Here is a 21433-nt window from a genome sequence, read left to right as displayed (position 1 = left end):
TGAGCTAAACCTGCCCCCTACATTATATAAAATAACTACATTAGTTATTTAATTCGTTGCAGACTGCTTCGCAATATCCAGAAACCACAGTAGGGACAAGTCAGGAGTGTGATGGGACACTCTCCACTTGCCTGGATGAGTGCAGCTCCAACAACACTCAAGAAACCCAACACCAAGGGGCGGCATGTGGCGCAGTGGTTAGCATTGGGACTGCGGCGCTGAGGTCCCAGGTTCGATCAAGGCCCTGGGTCACTATCCGTGTGGAGTTTGCACATTCTCCCCGTGTCTGCGTGGGTTTCACCCCCACAACCCAAAGCTGTGCAGGTTAGGTGGATTGGCCGCGCTAAATTGCACCTCAATTGGGAAATAAAAAAAATAATAATTGGGTACTCTAAATTTAAAAAAAAAGAAACTCAACACCATCCATAGTGTCAGAGTTTTACAGCATGAAAAGAGGCCCTTCAGCCCATAGTGTCTGTGCTAGCCATCCTGCACCTAACTATTTGAATCCCATTTTCCAGCACCTGGTCCGTAGCCTTGTATGCGAGGACGTTTCAAGTGCTCATCTAAATACTTCGTAAATGTTGTGAGGGTTCCCGTATCCACCACCCTTTCAGGCAGCGAGTTCCAGACTCCCACCACCCTCTGGGAGAAAATATTTTCCTCGCATCCCCTCTAAACCCCCTGCCCCTTACCTTAAATCTGGTTACTGGCCCCTCTACTAAGGGGAAAGGTTTCTTCCTATCTACCCAATCTATGTCCTTCATAATTTTGTACACCTCAACCCCCTCAGCCTTCTCTGCTCCAGGGAAAACAACCCCGTCCTAACCCAGCCTCTCTTCACAGCTGAAACCCCCCCAGGCAACATCCTGGTGAATCCCCTCTGCACCCTCTCCAGTGCAATCACATCCTTCCTATAGTGTGGTGACCTGCAGACAGCACTCTAGCTGTGACTTAACCAGCGTTTTAAACAGCTGCAGCATAACTTTATTGTTCTTTATTATTCTTAACCATCTTAACTTAACTGGGCAGCACGGTAGCATGGTGGATAGCACAATTGCTTCACAGCTCCAGGGTTCCAGGTTCGATTCCCGGCTTGGGTCACTGTCTGTGCGGAGTCTGCACGTTCTCCCCGTGTGTGCGTGGGTTTCCTCCGGGTGCTCCGGTTTCCTCCCACAGTCCAAAGATGTGCAGGTTAGGTGGATTGGTCATGCTAAATTGCCCTTAGTGTCCAAAATTGCCCTTAGTGTTGGGTGGGGTTACTGGGTTATGGGGATAGGGTGGAGGTGTGGGCCTTGGGTGGGGTGCTCTTTCTAAGAGCCGGTGCAGACTCGATGGGCCGAATGGCCTCCTTCTGCACTGTAAATTCTATGATTCTAAGATTCTATGATTCCTGTCCTGCTGCCTTCAGGGCTCTTCGGACACGCACCCCCAAGGTCCCCCTGGTCCTCTGTCCTTCCTCATGACCTAACCTTTCATTGTGAATGCCCGTGCCTTGTCCGTCCTCCCAAAATGCATCACCTCACACTTTTCAGGCTTCAATTCCATTTGCCGCTGTTCTGCCCCTCTGACCAGCCTGTCCATATCGTCCTGTAATCTAAGGCTTTCCTCGTCGCTATTTACCACACCACCAATTCTATCGGCATCTGCGAACTTACTGATCGGTACACTGCAAACAGCAAGGGACCAGCACCAATCGCAGCTGTACACCACTGGACACAGACTTCTAGTCACAAACATAATCTCCGACCATCACCCACTGCCACTAAGCCAATTTTGGATCCTGCCCTGGACCCTATGGGCTCTTACCTTCTTCATCAGTCTCCCACGCGGGACCTTTTCAAAAGCCTTACTGAAGTCCATGTAGACTACATCAACCGCACTGCCCTCATCTACACACCCAGTCAGCTCCTTGACAGATTCGGTCAAATTTGTTAGACATGATCTCCCTCTGACAAAACCATGCTGACTGTCCTTGTTTAACCTTTGCCTCTCCAAGTGGAGATTGATTCTGTCCCTCAGAATATTTCCCAAGAACTTCCCTACCGCTGATGTTGGACTCACTGGTCTATAATGGCTTGGTTTTTCCCTACTTCCTTTCTTGAATGATGATACCACATTACCTCTCCTCCAGTCCTCTGGAACCTCACCTGTGGCCAGAAAGCAATAAAATTAACATCAGAGCTCCTGCCATCTCCTCCCTTGCCTCACAGGGCGGCCGAGGATACATCTCATCTGGGCCTGGGGATTTATCCACTCTCAAGCCTGCTAAAACCGCTAACACCTCCTCCTTCTCAATGCTAATTCAGTTATATCGCAGTCCCCCTCCCTGCTTTCCATACCAACATCGTCCTTCTCCATACTGAACACAGATGCAAAATACTCATTTAATACCTCACCTACTTGTTCAGGTCCACACACAGATTGACACTTTGGCCCAGACTGGCCCGACTCTTGCCCTGGTTACCCTCTTGCTCTTAATACACCTCTTCTAAGCCTTTCACACTTAGCCTGTCCAATTAATATTGGGGAAGTTGAAATCCCTGACAATTACTACCCTATTATTTTTACACTTCTCTGATATTTTCTGACATATCTGCTCTTCCATCTCTCCCTGACTGTTTGCGTGCCTATTGTACACTCCTAGAAACTGATATTGCTCGGAATGTAGCAACTCATCTGATTCTCAAGCTCAGAAACCCGGCTCTCAAGATGGTCAAACTGGTGGTACTTCCCGCACATTGGTCGCCCAGACCGCACAGAGCGTCCAGGAATTCCCACGTACTACAGGCTGTACAAAACACGGGTCTGAGCTCCCCAAGTCATCCTTTTTTGCTTAAACGGCCTGAAATTTATTCCAATTCCAAGTAGAATATTAGGAAAGTTATTTTTTTTCAAAATCTAGAACTATTACTTTTATTTTAATGTTGCTTCAAATGGGAGGGAAACAACTTGCCCAATACCTATCAATCAGCTCACTCCCTTGTAGCCTCTACTCCTACAGCAGGGCAAGACCACTTCGAAGTGCAAAAAAGTTAGAAAGCAGAAAAGTACCTCCCTCCCCTCTGCACCACATTCCCATTTTGCTTCAAATTCCCAAATATACTCACTGGCTGTTTCTCACTCGGGTGAGGTCTCTCCCGGTGTTCGTGCACCCACAAAGGACAAAGCAGCCCACTTGATTAGCACCCTATCCACCACCTTTTTAAAAAAGAATTTAGATTACCCAATTCATCTTTTCCAATTAAGGGGCAATTTAGCGTGGTCAATCCACCTACCCTGCACATCTTTGGGTTGTGGGGGCGGAACCCACGCAAACACGGGGAGAATGTGCAAACTCCACACGGACAGTGACCCAGAGCCGGGATTGAACCTGGGACCTCGGCGCCGTGAGGCCGCAGTGCTAACCCACTGTGCCACCGTGCTGCCCCTATCCACCACCCTTAACATTCACTTCCTCTCCCCCACCGACGCACAGTGGCAGCCGTGTGTACCATCTACAAGATGCACTGCAGGAACCCGCCAAGGCTCCCGAGGCAGCACCTTTCACAACCCACAACCTTTACCAACTAGAAGGACAAGGGCAACAGCCTCCCCGAACAGGCGCCGGAATGTGGCGACGAGGGGCTTTTCACAGTAACTGGCCTAACCAGCGACGCCCACATCCCGTAAATGAATTAAAATCGAATTGACTGATCTTGCAAACCTGCACAGTCCGATCCCAGGTAAAGCAGGAGCACTGATATGCAGAGTACAAGGTGGGGCGTGGGTCACATACCTGACGCCAGCACATGTCACAGTATTGCTTCAGTCCTGTTTTCGAAAAGAGTTTGTCCTTGAAGCACTCTTCACATTCCTGAGTGGCCAGCTCCCCGCACAGGCAGCATTCCCTCGGACCTGCGGCGGAGAGAATACGTTTCAATTCCCCCCCAGCAAGGGTTATTCCTGAAGCCTGGGATTTCCTGTCGGAGAACATTCCCCGCAGGGAGGGAGTTGAGCTGCAGGATTAAGATGGGGTTGCTCTCCGTGGGGCAAAGGAGATTGAGGGGAGATTTGATCAAGGTGAACAAGATTATGACATGTTTGGATAAGGTAGGCGAGGCAAAATGGATGGGGCTGCACAGTGGAGGAAGTGGAGGAGTGAGGCGAGACGGAGAGGTAAGGTGAAGTGTGGTGAGCTGAGGTGAGTTGAGGTGAGAAGGGGTGAGCTGAGGTGAGTGGAGGCGAGTGGGGGAGGGTTGAGGTGAGAGGGGATGAGCTGATGTGAGTGGAGGGTGAGTTGAGGCGAGTGGAGGGTGAGTTGAGGCGAGTGGAGGGTGAGTTGAGGCGAGTGGGGGTGAGTTGAGGCGAGTGGGGGTGAGTTGAGGCGAGTGGGGGTGAGTTGAGGCGAGTGGGGGTGAGTTGAGGCGAGTGGGGGTGAGTTGAGGCGAGTGGGGGTGAGTTGAGGCGAGTGGGGGTGAGCTGAGGCGAGCGGGGGTGAGCTGAGGCGAGCGGGGGTGAGCTGAGGCGAGCGGGGGTGAGCTGAGGCGAGCGGGGGTGAGCTGAGGCGAGCGGGGGTGAGCTGAGGCGAGCGGGGGTGAGCTGAGGCGAGCGGGGGTGAGCTGAGGCGAGCGGGGGTGAGCTGAGGCGAGCGGGGGTGAGCTGAGGCGAGCGGGGGTGAGTTGAGGCGAGTGGGGGTGAGTTGAGGCGAGTGGGGGTGAGTTGAGGCGAGTGGGGGTGAGTTGAGGCGAGTGGGGGTGAGTTGAGGCGAGTGGGGGTGAGCTGAGGCGAGCGGGGGTGAGCTGAGGCGAGCGGGGGTGAGCTGAGGCGAGCGGGGGTGAGCTGAGGCGAGCGGGGGTGAGCTGAGGCGAGCGGGGGTGAGCTGAGGCGAGCGGGGGTGAGCTGAGGCGAGCGGGGGTGAGCTGAGGCGAGCGGGGGTGAGCTGAGGCGAGCGGGGGTGAGCTGAGGCGAGCTGGGGTGAGCTGAGGCGAGCGGGGGTGAGCTGAGGCGAGCGGGGGTGAGTTGAGGCGAGCGGGGGTGAGTTGAGGCGAGTGGGGGTGAGTTGAGGCGAGTGGGGGTGAGTTGAGGCGAGTGGGGGTGAGTTGAGGCGAGTGGGGGTGAGTTGAGGCGAGTGGGGGTGAGTTGAGGCGAGTGGGGGTGAGTTGAGGCGAGCGGGGGTGAGTTGAGGCGAGCGGGGGTGAGTTGAGGCGAGCGGGGGTGAGTTGAGGCGAGCGGGGGTGAGTTGAGGCGAGCGGGGGTGAGTTGAGGCGAGCGGGGGTGAGTTGAGGCGAGCGGGGGTGAGTTGAGCCGAGTGGGGGTGAGTTGAGCCGAGTAGGGGTGAGTTACATAGAATTTACAGTGCAGAAGAAGGAGACCATTCGGCCCATCGAGTCTGCACCGGCTCTTGGAAAGAACACCCTACCCAAGGTCAACACCTCCACCCTATCACCATAACCCAGTAACCCCACTCCACACTAACGGCAATTTTAACACTAAGGACAATTTATCATGGCCAATCCATCTAACCTGCACATCTTTGGACTGTGGGAGGAAACTGGAGCACTTGGAGGAAACCCACGCACACACGGGGAGGTTGTGCAGACTCCGCACAGGCAGTGACCCAAGCTGGGAATCGAACCTGGGACCCTGGAGCTGTGAAGCAATTGTGCTAACCACTGTGCTCCCGTGCTACCCGTGAGTTGGGGCGAGTGGTAGGGTGAGCTGAGGCGAGTGGAGGTGAGCTGAGGCGAGCTGGGTGGTAGGTTGAGGCGAGTAGGGGTGTTGGGGTGAGTAGGGGTGAGCTGTGGCGAGTGGGGGGGGTGAGTTGAGGCGAGGGGGGGTCAGTTGAGGCGAGGGGGGGTGAGTTGAGGCGAGGGGGGGTGAGTTGAGGCGAGGGGGGGTGAGTTGAGGCGAGGGGGGGTGAGTTGAGGCGAGGGGGGGTGAGTTGAGGCGAGGGGGGGTGAGTTGAGGCGAGGGGGGGTGAGCTGTGGCGAGTGGGGGGGTGGTGAGTTGAGGCGAGCGGGGGTGAGTTGAGGCGAGCGGGGGTGAGTTGAGGCGAGGGGGGGTGAGTTGAGGCGAGGGGGGGTGAGTTGAGGCGAGGGGGGGTGAGTTGAGGCGAGGGGGGGTGAGTTGAGGCGAGCGGGGGTGAGTTGAGGCGAGCGGGGGTGAGTTGAGGCGAGCGGGGGTGAGTTGAGGCGAGCGGGGGTGAGTTGAGGCGAGCGGGGGTGAGTTGAGGCGAGCGGGGGTGAGTTGAGGCGAGCGGGGGTGAGTTGAGGCGAGCGGGGGTGAGTTGAGGCGAGCGGGGGTGAGTTGAGGCGAGCGGGGGTGAGTTGAGGCGAGCGGGGGTGAGTTGAGGCGAGCGGGGGTGAGTTGAGGCGAGCGGGGGTGAGTTGAGGCGAGCGGGGGTGAGTTGAGGCGAGCGGGGGTGAGTTGAGGCGAGCGGGGGTGAGTTGAGGCGAGCGGGGGTGAGTTGAGGCGAGCGGGGGTGAGTTGAGGCGAGCGGGGGTGAGTTGAGGCGAGCGGGGGTGAGTTGAGGCGAGCGGGGGTGAGTTGAGGCGAGCGGGGGTGAGTTGAGGCGAGCGGGGGTGAGTTGAGGCGAGCGGGGGTGAGTTGAGGCGAGCGGGGGTGAGTTGAGGCGAGCGGGGGTGAGTTGAGGCGAGCGGGGGTGAGTTGAGGCGAGCGGGGGTGAGTTGAGGCGAGCGGGGGTGAGTTGAGGCGAGCGGGGGTGAGTTGAGGCGAGCGGGGGTGAGTTGAGGCGAGCGGGGGTGAGTTGAGGCGAGCGGGGGTGAGTTGAGGCGAGCGGGGGTGAGTTGAGGCGAGCGGGGGTGAGTTGAGGCGAGCGGGGGTGAGTTGAGGCGAGCGGGGGTGAGTTGAGGCGAGCGGGGGTGAGTTGAGGCGAGCGGGGGTGAGTTGAGGCGAGCGGGGGTGAGTTGAGGCGAGCGGGGGTGAGTTGAGGCGAGCGGGGGTGAGTTGAGGCGAGCGGGGGTGAGTTGAGGCGAGCGGGGGTGAGTTGAGGCGAGCGGGGGTGAGTTGAGGCGAGCGGGGGTGAGTTGAGGCGAGCGGGGGTGAGTTGAGGCGAGCGGGGGTGAGTTGAGGCGAGCGGGGGTGAGTTGAGGCGAGCGGGGGTGAGTTGAGGCGAGCGGGGGTGAGTTGAGGCGAGCGGGGGTGAGTTGAGGCGAGCGGGGGTGAGTTGAGGCGAGCGGGGGTGAGTTGAGGCGAGCGGGGGTGAGTTGAGGCGAGCGGGGGTGAGTTGAGGCGAGCGGGGGTGAGTTGAGGCGAGCGGGGGTGAGTTGAGGCGAGCGGGGGTGAGTTGAGGCGAGCGGGGGTGAGTTGAGGCGAGCGGGGGTGAGTTGAGGCGAGCGGGGGTGAGTTGAGGCGAGCGGGGGTGAGTTGAGGCGAGCGGGGGTGAGTTGAGGCGAGCGGGGGTGAGTTGAGGCGAGCGGGGGTGAGTTGAGGCGAGCGGGGGTGAGTTGAGGCGAGCGGGGGTGAGTTGAGGCGAGCGGGGGTGAGTTGAGGCGAGCGGGGGTGAGTTGAGGCGAGCGGGGGTGAGTTGAGGCGAGCGGGGGTGAGTTGAGGCGAGCGGGGGTGAGTTGAGGCGAGCGGGGGTGAGTTGAGGCGAGCGGGGGTGAGTTGAGGCGAGCGGGGGTGAGTTGAGGCGAGCGGGGGTGAGTTGAGGCGAGCGGGGGTGAGTTGAGGCGAGCGGGGGTGAGTTGAGGCGAGCGGGGGTGAGTTGAGGCGAGCGGGGGTGAGTTGAGGCGAGCGGGGGTGAGTTGAGGCGAGCGGGGGTGAGTTGAGGCGAGCGGGGGTGAGTTGAGGCGGGCGGGGGTGAGTTGAGGCGGGCGGGGGTGAGTTGAGGCGGGCGGGGGTGAGTTGAGGCGGGCGGGGGTGAGTTGAGGCGGGCGGGGGTGAGTTGAGGCGGGCGGGGGTGAGTTGAGGCGGGCGGGGGTGAGTTGAGGCGGGCGGGGGTGAGTTGAGGCGGGCGGGGGTGAGTTGAGGCGGGCGGGGGTGAGTTGAGGCGGGCGGGGGTGAGTTGAGGCGGGCGGGGGTGAGTTGAGGCGGGCGGGGGTGAGTTGAGGCGGGCGGGGGTGAGTTGAGGCGGGCGGGGGTGAGTTGAGGCGAGCGGGGGTGAGTTGAGGCGAGCGGGGGTGAGTTGAGGCGAGCGGGGGTGAGTTGAGGCGAGCGGGGGTGAGTTGAGGCGAGCGGGGGTGAGTTGAGGCGAGCGGGGGTGAGTTGAGGCGAGCGGGGGTGAGTTGAGGCGAGCGGGGGTGAGTTGAGGCGAGCGGGGGTGAGTTGAGGCGAGCGGGGGTGAGTTGAGGCGAGCGGGGGTGAGTTGAGGCGAGCGGGGGTGAGTTGAGGCGAGCGGGGGTGAGTTGAGGCGAGCGGGGGTGAGTTGAGGCGAGCGGGGGTGAGTTGAGGCGAGCGGGGGTGAGTTGAGGCGAGCGGGGGTGAGTTGAGGCGAGCGGGGGTGAGTTGAGGCGAGCGGGGGTGAGTTGAGGCGAGCGGGGGTGAGTTGAGGCGAGCGGGGGTGAGTTGAGGCGAGCGGGGGTGAGTTGAGGCGAGCGGGGGTGAGTTGAGGCGAGCGGGGGTGAGTTGAGGCGAGCGGGGGTGAGTTGAGGCGAGCGGGGGTGAGTTGAGGCGAGCGGGGGTGAGTTGAGGCGAGCGGGGGTGAGTTGAGGCGAGCGGGGGTGAGTTGAGGCGAGCGGGGGTGAGTTGAGGCGAGCGGGGGTGAGTTGAGGCGAGCGGGGGTGAGTTGAGGCGAGCGGGGGTGAGTTGAGGCGAGCGGGGGTGAGTTGAGGCGAGCGGGGGTGAGTTGAGGCGAGCGGGGGTGAGTTGAGGCGAGCGGGGGTGAGTTGAGGCGAGCGGGGGTGAGTTGAGGCGAGCGGGGGTGAGTTGAGGCGAGCGGGGGTGAGTTGAGGCGAGCGGGGGTGAGTTGAGGCGAGCGGGGGTGAGTTGAGGCGAGCGGGGGTGAGTTGAGGGGAGCGGGGGTGAGTTGAGGGGAGCGGGGGAGAGTTGAGGCGAGCGGGGGTGAGTTGAGGCGAGCGGGGGTGAGTTGAGGCGAGTGGGGGTGAGTTGAGGCGAGTGGGGGTGAGTTGAGGCGAGTGGGGGTGAGTTGAGGCGAGTGGGGGTGAGTTGAGGCGAGTGGGGGTGAGTTGAGGAGAGTGGGGGTGAGTTGAGGAGAGTGGGGGTGAGTTGAGGAGAGTGGGGGTGAGTTGAGGAGAGTGGGGGTGAGTTGAGGAGAGTGGGGGTGAGTTGAGGAGAGTGGGGGTGAGTTGAGGAGAGTGGGGGTGAGTTGAGGCGAGTGGGGGTGAGTTGAGCCGAGTGGGGGTGAGTTACATAGAATTTACAGTGCAGAAGAAGGAGGCCATTCGGCCCATCGAGTCTGCACCGGCTCTTGGAAAGAACACCCTACCCAAGGTCAACACCTCCACCCTATCACCATAACCCAGTAACCCCACTCCACACTAACGGCAATTTTAACACTAAGGACAATTTATCATGGCCAATCCATCTAACCTGCACATCTTTGGACTGTGGGAGGAAACTGGAGCACTTGGAGGAAACCCACGCACACACGGGGAGGTTGTGCAGACTCCGCACAGGCAGTGACCCAAGCTGGGAATCGAACCTGGGACCCTGGAGCTGTGAAGCAATTGTGCTAACCACTGTGCTCCCGTGCTACCCGTGAGTTGGGGCGAGTGGTAGGGTGAGCTGAGGCGAGCTGGGGGGTAGGTTGAGGCGAGTGGGGGTGTTGGGGTGAGTAGGGGTGAGCTGTGGCGAGTGGGGGGGGGTGAGCTGCGGCGAGTGGGGGTGAGTTGAGGAGAGTGGGGGTGAGTTGAGGAGAGCGGGGGTGAGTTGAGGCGAGCGGGGGTGAGTTGAGGCGAGCGGGGGTGAGTTGAGGCGAGCGGGGGTGAGTTGAGGCGAGCGGGGGTGAGTTGAGGCGAGCGGGGGTGAGTTGAGGCGAGCGGGGGTGAGTTGAGGCGAGCGGGGGTGAGTTGAGGCGAGCGGGGGTGAGTTGAGGCGAGCGGGGGTGAGTTGAGGCGAGCGGGGGTGAGTTGAGGCGAGCGGGGGTGAGTTGAGGCGAGCGGGGGTGAGTTGAGGCGAGCGGGGGTGAGTTGAGGCGAGCGGGGGTGAGTTGAGGCGAGCGGGGGTGAGTTGAGGCGAGCGGGGGTGAGTTGAGGCGAGCGGGGGTGAGTTGAGGCGAGCGGGGGTGAGTTGAGGCGAGCGGGGGTGAGTTGAGGCGAGCGGGGGTGAGTTGAGGCGAGCGGGGGTGAGTTGAGGCGAGCGGGGGTGAGTTGAGGCGAGCGGGGGTGAGTTGAGGCGAGCGGGGGTGAGTTGAGGCGAGCGGGGGTGAGTTGAGGCGAGCGGGGGTGAGTTGAGGCGAGCGGGGGTGAGTTGAGGCGAGCGGGGGTGAGTTGAGGCGAGCGGGGGTGAGTTGAGGCGAGCGGGGGTGAGTTGAGGCGAGCGGGGGTGAGTTGAGGCGAGCGGGGGTGAGTTGAGGCGAGCGGGGGTGAGTTGAGGCGAGCGGGGGTGAGTTGAGGCGAGCGGGGGTGAGTTGAGGCGAGCGGGGGTGAGTTGAGGCGAGCGGGGGTGAGTTGAGGCGAGCGGGGGTGAGTTGAGGCGAGCGGGGGTGAGTTGAGTTGAGGCGGGCGGGGGTGAGTTGAGGCGGGCGGGGGTGAGTTGAGGCGGGCGGGGGTGAGTTGAGGCGGGCGGGGGTGAGTTGAGGCGAGCGGGGGTGAGTTGAGGCGGGCGGGGGTGAGTTGAGGCGGGCGGGGGTGAGTTGAGGCGAGCGGGGGTGAGTTGAGGCGGGCGGGGGTGAGTTGAGGCGGGCGGGGGTGAGTTGAGGCGAGCGGGGGTGAGTTGAGGCGAGCGGGGGTGAGTTGAGGCGAGCGGGGGTGAGTTGAGGCGAGCGGGGGTGAGTTGAGGCGAGCGGGGGTGAGTTGAGGCGAGCGGGGGTGAGTTGAGGCGAGCGGGGGTGAGTTGAGGCGAGCGGGGGTGAGTTGAGGCGAGCGGGGGTGAGTTGAGGCGAGCGGGGGTGAGTTGAGGCGAGCGGGGGTGAGATGAGGCGAGCGGGGGTGAGTTGAGGCGAGCGGGGGTGAGTTGAGGCGAGCGGGGGTGAGTTGAGGCGAGCGGGGGTGAGTTGAGGCGAGCGGGGGTGAGTTGAGGCGAGTGGGGGTGAGTTGAGGCGAGTGGGGGTGAGTTGAGGCGAGTGGGGGTGAGTTGAGGCGAGTGGGGGTGAGTTGAGGCGAGTGGGGGTGAGTTGAGGCGAGTGGGGGAGAGTTGAGGCGAGTGGGGGAGAGTTGAGGCGAGTGGGGGAGAGTTGAGGCGAGTGGGGGTGAGTTGAGGCGAGTGGGGGTGAGTTGAGGCGAGTGGGGTGAGTTGAGGCGAGTGGGGGTGAGTTGAGGCGAGTGGGGGTGAGTTGAGGCGAGTGGGGGTGAGTTGAGGCGAGTGGGGGTGAGTTGAGGCGAGTGGGGGTGAGTTGAGGCGAGTGGGGGTGAGTTGAGGCGAGTGGGGGTGAGTTGAGCCGAGTGGGGGTGAGTTGAGCCGAGTGGGGGTGAGTTGAGGCGAGTGGGGGTGAGTTGAGGCGAGTGGGGGTGAGTTGAGCCGAGTGGGGGTGAGTTACATAGAATTTACAGTGCAGAAGAAGGAGGCCATTCGGCCCATCGAGTCTGCACCGGCTCTTGGAAAGAACACCCTACCCAAGGTCAACACCTCCACCCTATCACCATAACCCAGTAACCCCACCCAACACTAACGGCAATTTTAACACTAAGGACAATTTATCATGGCCAATCCATCTAACCTGCACATCTTTGGACTGTGGGAGGAAACTGGAGCACTTGGAGGAAACCCACGCACACACGGGGAGGTTGTGCAGACTCCGCACAGGCAGTGACCCAAGCTGGGAATCGAACCTGGGACCCTGGAGCTGTGAAGCAATTGTGCTAACCACTGTGCTCCCGTGCTACCCGTGAGTTGGGGCGAGTGGTAGGGTGAGCTGAGGTGAGTGGAGGTGAGCTGAGGCGAGCTGGGGGGTAGGTTGAGGCGAGTGGGGGTGTTGGGGTGAGTAGGGGTGAGCTGTGGCGAGTGGGGGGGGGTGAGCTGCGGCGAGTGGGGGTGAGTTGAGGAGAGTGGGGGTGAGTTGAGGAGAGTGGGGGTGAGTTGAGGAGAGTGGGGGTGAGTTGAGGCGAGTGGGGGTGAGTTGAGGCGAGTGGGGGTGAGTTGAGGCGAGTGGGGGTGAGTTGAGGCGAGTGGGGGTGAGTTGAGGCGAGTGGGGGTGAGTTGAGGCGAGTGGGGGTGAGTTGAGGCGAGTGGGGGTGAGTTGAGGCGAGTGGGGGTGAGTTGAGGCGAGTGGGGGTGAGTTGAGGCGAGTGGGGGTGAGTTGAGGCGAGTGGGGGTGAGTTGAGGCGAGTGGGGGTGAGTTGAGGCGAGTGGGGGTGAGTTGAGGCGAGTGGGGGTGAGTTGAGGCGAGTGGGGGTGAGTTGAGGAGAGTGGGGGTGAGTTGAGGCGAGTGGGGGTGAGTTGAGGCGAGTGGGGGTGAGTTGAGGCGAGTGGGGGTGAGTTGAGGTGAGTGGGGGTGAGTTGAGGTGAGTGGGGGTGAGTTGAGGAGAGTGGGGGTGAGTTGAGGCGAGTGGGGCTGAGTTGAGGAGAGTGGGGGTGAGTTGAGGAGAGTGGGGGTGAGTTGAGGAGAGTGGGGGTGAGTTGAGGAGAGTGGGGGTGAGTTGAGGAGAGTGGGGGTGAGTTGAGGAGAGTGGGGGTGAGTTGAGGCGAGTGGGGGTGAGTTGAGGCGAGTGGGGGTGAGTTGAGGCGAGTGGGGTGAGTTGAGGCGAGTGGGGGTGAGTTGAGGCGAGTGGGGGTGAGTTGAGGCGAGTGGGGGTGAGTTGAGGCGAGTGGGGGTGAGTTGAGGCGAGTGGGGGTGAGTTGAGGCGAGTGGGGGTGAGTTGAGGCGAGTGGGGGAGAGTTGAGGCGAGTGGGGGAGAGTTGAGGCGAGTGGGGGAGAGTTGAGGCGAGTGGGGGAGAGTTGAGGCGAGTGGGGGTGAGTTGAGGCGAGTGGGGGTGAGTTGAGGCGAGTGGGGTGAGTTGAGGCGAGTGGGGGTGAGTTGAGGCGAGTGGGGGTGAGTTGAGGCGAGTGGGGGTGAGTTGAGGCGAGTGGGGGTGAGTTGAGGCGAGTGGGGGTGAGTTGAGGCGAGTGGGGGTGAGTTGAGGCGAGTGGGGGTGAGTTGAGGCGAGTGGGGGTGAGTTGAGGCGAGTGGGGGTGAGTTGAGCCGAGTGGGGGTGAGTTGAGCCGAGTGGGGGTGAGTTGAGGCGAGTGGGGGTGAGTTGAGGCGAGTGGGGGTGAGTTGAGCCGAGTGGGGGTGCGTTGAGCCGAGTGGGGGTGAGTTACATAGAATTTACAGTGCAGAAGAAGGAGGCCATTCGGCCCATCGAGTCTGCACCGGCTCTTGGAAAGAACACCCTACCCAAGGTCAACACCTCCACCCTATCACCATAACCCAGTAACCCCACCCAACACTAACGGCAATTTTAACACTAAGGACAATTTATCATGGCCAATCCATCTAACCTGCACATCTTTGGACTGTGGGAGGAAACTGGAGCACTTGGAGGAAACCCACGCACACACGGGGAGGTTGTGCAGACTCCGCACAGGCAGTGACCCAAGCTGGGAATCGAACCTGGGACCCTGGAGCTGTGAAGCAATTGTGCTAACCACTGTGCTCCCGTGCTACCCGTGAGTTGGGGCGAGTGGTAGGGTGAGCTGAGGTGAGTGGAGGTGAGCTGAGGCGAGCTGGGGGGTAGGTTGAGGCGAGTGGGGGTGTTGGGGTGAGTAGGGGTGAGCTGTGGCGAGTGGGGGGGGGTGAGCTGCGGCGAGTGAGGGTGAGTTGAGGAGAGTGGGGGTGAGTTGAGGAGAGTGGGGGTGAGTTGAGGAGAGTGGGGGTGAGTTGAGGCGAGTGGGGGTGAGTTGAGGCGAGTGGGGGTGAGTTGAGGCGAGTGGGGGTGAGTTGAGGCGAGTGGGGGTGAGTTGAGGCGAGTGGGGGTGAGTTGAGGCGAGTGGGGGTGAGTTGAGGCGAGTGGGGGTGAGTTGAGGCGAGTGGGGGTGAGTTGAGGCGAGTGGGGGTGAGTTGAGGCGAGTGGGGGTGAGTTGAGGCGAGTGGGGGTGAGTTGAGGCGAGTGGGGGTGAGTTGAGGCGAGTGGGGGTGAGTTGAGGCGAGTGGGGGTGAGTTGAGGCGAGTGGGGGTGAGTTGAGGCGAGTGGGGGTGAGTTGAGGCGAGTGGGGGTGAGTTGAGGCGAGTGGGGGTGAGTTGAGGCGAGTGGGGGTGAGTTGAGGAGAGTGGGGGTGAGTTGAGGCGAGTGGGGGTGAGTTGAGGCGAGTGGGGGTGAGTTGAGGCGAGTGGGGGTGAGTTGAGGTGAGTGGGGGTGAGTTGAGGAGAGTGGGGGTGAGTTGAGGCGAGTGGGGCTGAGTTGAGGAGAGTGGGGGTGAGTTGAGGAGAGTGGGGGTGAGTTGAGGAGAGTGGGGGTGAGTTGAGGAGAGTGGGGGTGAGTTGAGGAGAGTGGGGGTGAGTTGAGGAGAGTGGGGGTGAGTTGAGGAGAGTGGGGGTGAGTTGAGGCGTGTGGGGGTGAGTTGAGGCGAGTGGGGGTGAGTTGAGGCGAGTGGGGGTGAGTTGAGGCGAGTGGGGGTGAGTTGAGGCGAGTGGGGGTGAGTTGAGGCGAGTGGGGGTGAGTTGAGGCGAGTGGGGGTGAGTTGAGGCGAGTGGGGGTGAGTTGAGGCGAGTGGGGGTGAGTTGAGGCGAGTGGGGGTGAGTTGAGGCGAGTGGGGGTGAGTTGAGGCGAGTGGGGGTGAGTTGAGGCGAGTGGGGGTGAGTTGAGGCGAGTGGGGGTGAGTTGAGGCGAGTGGGGGTGAGTTGAGGCGAGTGGGGGTGAGTTGAGGCGAGTGGGGGTGAGTTGAGGCGAGTGGGGGTGAGTTGAGGCGAGTGGGGGTGAGTTGAGGCGAGTGGGGGAGAGTTGAGGCGAGTGGGGGAGAGTTGAGGCGAGTGGGGGTGAGTTGAGGCGAGTGGGGGTGAGTTGAGGCGAGTGGGGGTGAGTTGAGGCGAGTGGGGTGAGTTGAGGCGAGTGGGGGTGAGTTGAGGCGAGTGGGGGTGAGTTGAGGCGAGTGGGGGTGAGTTGAGGCGAGTGGGGGTGAGTTGAGGCGAGTGGGGGTGAGTTGAGGCGAGTGGGGGTGAGTTGAGGCGAGTGGGGGTGAGTTGAGCCGAGTGGGGGTGAGTTGAGCCGAGTGGGGGTGAGTTGAGCCGAGTGGGGGTGAGTTGAGGCGAGTGGGGGTGAGTTGAGGCGAGTGGGGGTGAGTTGAGCCGAGTGGGGGTGAGTTACATAGAATTTACAGTGCAGAAGAAGGAGGCCATTCGGCCCATCGAGTCTGCACCGGCTCTTGGAAAGAACACCCTACCCAAGGTCAACACCTCCACCCTATCACCATAACCCAGTAACCCCACCCAACACTAACGGCAATTTTAACACTAAGGACAATTTATCATGGCCAATCCATCTAACCTGCACATCTTTGGACTGTGGGAGGAAACTGGAGCACTTGGAGGAAACCCACGCACACACGGGGAGGTTGTGCAGACTCCGCACAGGCAGTGACCCAAGCTGGGAATCGAACCTGGGACCCTGGAGCTGTGAAGCAATTGTGCTAACCACTGTGCTCCCGTGCTACCCGTGAGTTGGGGCGAGTGGTAGGGTGAGCTGAGGTGAGTGGAGGTGAGCTGAGGCGAGCTGGGGGGTAGGTTGAGGCGAGTGGGGGTGTTGGGGTGAGTAGGGGTGAGCTGTGGCGAGTGGGGGGGGGTGAGCTGCGGCGAGTGAGGGTGAGTTGAGGCGAGTGGGGGTAAGTTGAGGAGAGTGGGGGTGAGTTGAGGAGAGTGGGGGTGAGTTGAGGAGAGTGGGGGTGAGTTGAGGAGAGTGGGGGTGAGTTGAGGAGAGTGGGGGTGAGTTGAGGAGAGTGGGGGTGAGTTGAGGAGAGTGGGGGTGAGTTGAGGAGAGTGGGGGTGAGTTGAGGAGAGTGGGGGTGAGTTGAGGAGAGTGGGGGTGAGTTGAGGCGAGTGGGGGTGAGTTGAGGCGAGTGGGGGTGAGTTGAGGCGAGTGGGGGTGAGTTGAGGCGAGTGGGGGTGAGTTGAGCCGAGTGGGGGTGAGTTGAGCCGAGTGGGGGTGAGTTGAGCCGAGTGGGGGTGAGTTGAGGCGAGTGGGGGTGAGTTGAGGCGAGTGGGGGTGAGTTGAGGCGAGTGGGGGTGAGTTGAGGCGAGTGGGGGTGAGTTGAGGCGAGTGGGGGTGAGTTGAGGCGAGTGGGGGTGAGTTGAGGAGAGTGGGGGTGAGTTGAGGAGAGTGGGGGTGAGTTGAGGCGAGTGGGGGTGAGTTGAGGCGAGTGGGGGTGAGTTGAGGCGAGTGGGGGTGAGTTGAGGCGAGTGGGGGTGAGTTGAGGCGAGTGGGGGTGAGTTGAGGAGAGTGGGGGTGAGTTGAGGCGAGTGGGGGTGAGTTGAGGCGAGTGGGGGTGAGTTGAGGCGAGTGGGGGTGAGTTGAGGCGAGTGGGGGTGAGTTGAGGTGAGTGGGGGTGAGTTGAGGAGAGTGGGGGTGAGTTGAGGCGAGTGGGGCTGAGTTGAGGAGAGTGGGGGTGAGTTGAGGAGAGTGGGGGTGAGTTGAGGAGAGTGGGGGTGAGTTGAGGAGAGTGGGGGTGAGTTGAGGAGAGTGGGGGTGAGTTGAGGAGAGTGGGGGTGAGTTGAGGAGAGTGGGGGTGAGTTGAGGCGAGTGGGGGCGAGTTGAGGCGAGTGGGGGCGAGTTGAGGCGAGTGGGGGCGAGTGGGGGCGAGTGGGGGCGAGTGGGGGCGAGTGGGGGCGAGTGGGGCTGAGTTGAGGAGAGTGGGGGTGAGTTGAGGAGAGTGGGGCTGAGTTGAGGCGAGTGGGGCCGAGTTGAGGCGAGTGGGGGCGAGTGGGGGTGAGTTGAGGCGAGTGGGGGTGAGTTGAGGCGAGTGGGGGTGAGTTGAGGCGAGTGGGGGTGAGTTGAGGCGAGAGGGGCTGAGTTGAGGCGAGAGGGGCTGAGTTGAGGAGAGTGGGGGTGAGTTGAGGAGAGTGGGGGTGAGTTGAGGAGAGTGGGGGTGAGTTGAGGAGAGTGGGGGTGAGTTGAGGCGAGTGGGGCTGAGTTGAGGAGAGTGGGGGTGAGTTGAGGAGAGTGGGGGTGAGTTGAGGAGAGTGGGGGTGAGTTGAGGAGTTGAGGTGCAGATTGTGAACAGGTCTAATTTCTGTCACCACCTGGCCTTCTCCAATAAGAACTTAACCCCGATGCAGATGGCCACCGGGGCGGGTGGTGAAAATGGGACTATATCCAGGGGGTATGTCCATGTTTCTCACCTCATGCCATTGGCCTGGCCCCTCGCTGAATGCCAGGACGGGCAGACAGGGCTGGCCCACTGGCTACTCCCTCGCTAACCCCACCCACCCACCGTACCCCATTTCCCTGCCACCTCCCCTGCCCCAAACCACCAACACAATCACCCCCGCCCCCACTCCGCGCCGCGGGATCAGACAGGGCCGCCCGCTTCTACATACTGTCGCACAGCAGGTCAGTGACGTCGAGCTCCAAGGATGGGATGATTTTCTCAAACATTTTGTAATTCTTCCCGAAACGAGGCATCTGGATTATGAAGCAAGACGGGACCTGAGGAATCAAACAATTCATTTTACAGCAGGTGGACCCGAGGGCTCACACGGACAAACCACTGAAAATGGCAGGGCAAGTTAAACCGGCTGTTAAACAAAACCCGAGGGCTTGCTGCAGTTGGACAGGGATTTGGTGAGGCACGTTTTGGAATAGTGTGTGCGGTTCTGGTCTCCATCAGAAAGGATATACTGGCATTGGAGGCAGTTACAGCGAAGGCTCACCACATTGGTCTCTGGGACGAGGGGGTTGCTCTACGATGAGAGGTGGAGTAAATTGGGTTTATATATTCTCTGGAGTTGGGAGAATGAGAGGCGACCCCATTGAAACCTACAGGATGGGCTTTATAGGGTGGACACTGAGATTGTTCCCGTCGGTAGGAGCATCTAAAACAGGGAACAGGATCTCAGGATGAGGAACCAATCATTTGGGACTGAGATGATGAAAAATGACTTCACCCACAGAGGATTGTGACATTCTCCATTATAATAATCAGAATAATAATCTTTATTATTGTCACAAGTAGGCTTACATTAACACCGCAATGAAGTTACTGTGAAAAGCCCCTAGTCACCACATTCTGGCGCCTGTTCGGGTACACAGAGGGAGAATTCAGAATGTCCAAATGACCTAACAGCACGTCTTTCGGGACTTGTGGGCGGAAACCCACGCACACACGGGGAGAACGTGCAGACTCCGCACAGACAGTGATCCAAACCTGGAATCGAACCTGGGACTCTGCCGCTGTGAAGCGACAGTGCTAACCGGTGTGCTACCGTGCCACCCTTAAGGTTGGGGCCGGCAGATTTTTGGCCTCGTAGGAAATTAAGAAGGATGGGCTGCGGGTGGGGAAGTGGAGATGAAGTCCCAGATCGGCTGTGATCGTATTTGACTGGAGGAGCAGGTTTGACAGGCCACCTGGTCTACACCCTGCTCCTGTTTCTAATGCTTTGTGTTCCTTGCTATCTACCCGATCAAATAGTTCAATTACATTGTTTGTAATCTTCGATACCCAAGGAACCAGTGTGCGTCCTGCCTCATGGTTTTATTCCATCAGCCCCAATAACATAGAGACTGACAATCCACTCACCTCAGCCAGTTTGAGATGGTTACTGTGGAAGGAATGTTCCACCAACTGCTGTACTGTGGGAACGATAAGATCATCATCCTTGTCAATAAAAACCTGGTGACAGTAACACTCCTGCTCCTTCTGACCTGGTGACCTGGGGAAACGAGAAAATAGACGGGTTATCTTCACAGATTCCGTTGCCATGGTGATATGCAGAAGGTACGGCCCCCCAACACTGCACTGTCTACACCATCGACAAGATGCACTTTCCAAATCTCCGACCTCGACCCTCCAGAAGGACAGGAGCAACAGATATCTCGGAACCCCATCACCTGCAGGTTCCCCTCCAAGACCCTCACCAACCTGATTTGGAAATATATCGGCCGTTCCTTCACTGTCTCAGAGTTAAAATCCTGCTACCCCCTCCCTAACAGCACTGTGGGTGTACCTACACCTCGGGGACCGCAGCGGTTCAAGGAGGCAGCTCACCGCTCACCCAAGGGCAACTAGGGATGGGCAATAAATGCTGGCCTAGCCAGCGATGTTTCCACGAAGGGTGGGGCCCCCTGCCCTGCCCCGCAGTCCCTTTAAATTATTGTGGGTTTGCTGTTAATGCACCAAATAATTTAAAGGGGCCATGAACTTAAAATTGGCGGGCATTCCAGGTGGAAATTAGAGGGAATGTCACTTGGCAGTGATGCCAGATGCTGGGAATGACGGGAACAGATTGCTCCATTTACACCTCAGAGTCCCAGGGGCCAGATCCAAAGCCCTAACTCAGCTTGGGGACGATACCAGTCACAGAGGATGGGCGGGTACATCCTGGTTACTCCCCTGTCAGGGTTGCTCACTGCATTCGCTGGAGTAGCCGGGGTAACCAGGGTAACGACATGGTGAGTGTTAGATCATCCGTGTACTAGTTTCAATAGGTTTGACGGGCTGAATGGCTTATTCCAGCTCCCATTCCTTGTGGCCTTCTGCTGGGATTCAGGATGCAGTCTCGGTGCCTGTTCCCAATCACAGTCCACACCCTTGTGGAAGATGGGCACCATGTAGACACAGGCTAACACACTGAAGGCAGGACTCGTCTCTCGTGCTCTCCCCATCTCCTCACCTCACACCTCTGCCCGTCACCCCTAACCCTAGTTCCTTCCCCCCACATCTCCACTCCAGACCTCTGGTTCTCTCCAACCCCCCCCTCCCCCTCATAACTCCTCCCCCTGTAACCCTCCCCCCTCAAACACTGTCCCCATCATCCCCCTTACCTCCAGCCCAATTCCCCCCCATCTCTCTCCCCTCATCATTCCCCCTACCTCCCACCAACTCAACACTTCCCCCTGTTTTAGGGCGACGGTGGGGGAACATTTTCTTCAGTATTTCAGTTGCGAAATATGGGTGATTCCGAACAGTTGGGAGAAGGAGCGGGGGATGGGGGTGGAAATGGTGAACAGGGTGGGGGAGGGAGAGGTGCTGAGGAGTTGTGGAGAATCAAGCGGATTCTCCGGAGGGGGGGGGGTGGATGGTGAGTGAGGAGGCCGAGGGGAGAGTGAGTGACATCAGGAGGGAGGAGCGTGGCGGGCAGCACGGTGGGCGCAGTGGTTAACACTGCTGCCTCACGGCGCCGGGGTCCCAGGTTCGATCCCGGCCCCGGGTCACTGTCCGTGTGGAGTTTGCACATTCTCCCCGTGTTTGCGTGGGTTTCGCCCCCACAACCCAGAGATGTGCAGGGTGGGTGGATTGGCCACGCTAAATTGCCCCGTAATTGGAAAAAATGAATTGGGTACTCAAAATTTATTTTTAAAAAAGGAGTGAGGAGTATGGGGAGATTTGATTTGATTTAATTCATTGTCACATGTACCGAACTACAGTGGAAAGTATTTTTCTGTGGCCGAGGGAACGTACACAGTAGATAAAAACAATAATTAACAGGGAACATTGACAAATGGTACATCGACAAACAATGATTGGTTACGGTGCGGAACAAGGGGCCAAACAAAGCAAATACATGAGCAAGAGCAGCATAGGGTGTCGTGATGAGCGAGTTCAGGAGTGAGGGGGCCAAGGGGAGAGTGAGGGAGATCAGGAGTGAGGGGGATGAGGGGAGAGTGAGGGAGATCAGGAGTGAGGGGGGATGAGGGGAGAGTGAGGGAGATCAGGAGTGAGGGGGCCAAGGGGAGAGTGAGGGGGATCAGGAGTGAGGGGGGATGAGGGGAGAGTGAGGGAGATCAGGAGTGAGGGGGATGAGGGGAGAGTGAGGGAGATCAGGAGTGAGGGGGGATGAGGGGAGAGTGAGGGAGATCAGGAGTGACGGGATGAGGGGAGAGTGAGCGAGATCAGGAGTGAGGGGGATGAGGGGAGAGTGAGGGAGATCAGGAGTGGGAGGGGATGAGGGGAGAGTGAGGGGGATCAGGAGTGAGGGGGATGAGGAGAGAGTGAGGGAGATCAGGAGTGGGAGGGGATGAGGGGAGAGTGAGGGAGATCAGGAGTGAGGGGGATGAGGGGAGAGTGAGGGAGATCAGGAGTGAGGGGGCCAAGGGGAGAGTGAGGGAGATCAGGAGTGAGGGGGGATGAGGGGAGAGTGAGGGAGATCAGGAGTGAGGGGAATGAGGAAAGAGTGAGGGAGATCAGGAGTGAGGGGGCCAAGGGGAGAGTGAGGGAGATCAGGAGTGAGGAGGTTGAGGGGAGAGT

At 59.9% G+C, this 21433-nt stretch overlaps 1 protein-coding gene across 1 annotated transcript in view; it reads right to left on the bottom strand.

The window, feature by feature from the left end:
• cyldl (cylindromatosis (turban tumor syndrome), like) overlaps window positions 1-21433 on the bottom strand; it is a 144744-nt gene that overhangs the window by 7139 nt on the left and 116172 nt on the right. The window contains 3 exon segments of the mRNA XM_072508049.1: window positions 3779-3897; window positions 17568-17676; window positions 18767-18899. Coding sequence (XP_072364150.1) covers window positions 3779-3897; window positions 17568-17676; window positions 18767-18899 — 361 coding nt within the window.

The sequence above is a fragment of the Scyliorhinus torazame genome, chromosome 6, assembly GCF_047496885.1.
Source record: "Scyliorhinus torazame isolate Kashiwa2021f chromosome 6, sScyTor2.1, whole genome shotgun sequence".
NCBI classification, from domain to species: Eukaryota; Metazoa; Chordata; class Chondrichthyes; order Carcharhiniformes; family Scyliorhinidae; genus Scyliorhinus; species Scyliorhinus torazame.
The sequence above is the reverse complement of the archived record's forward strand: the minus strand, read 5'-3'. Positions and strand labels throughout refer to the sequence as shown.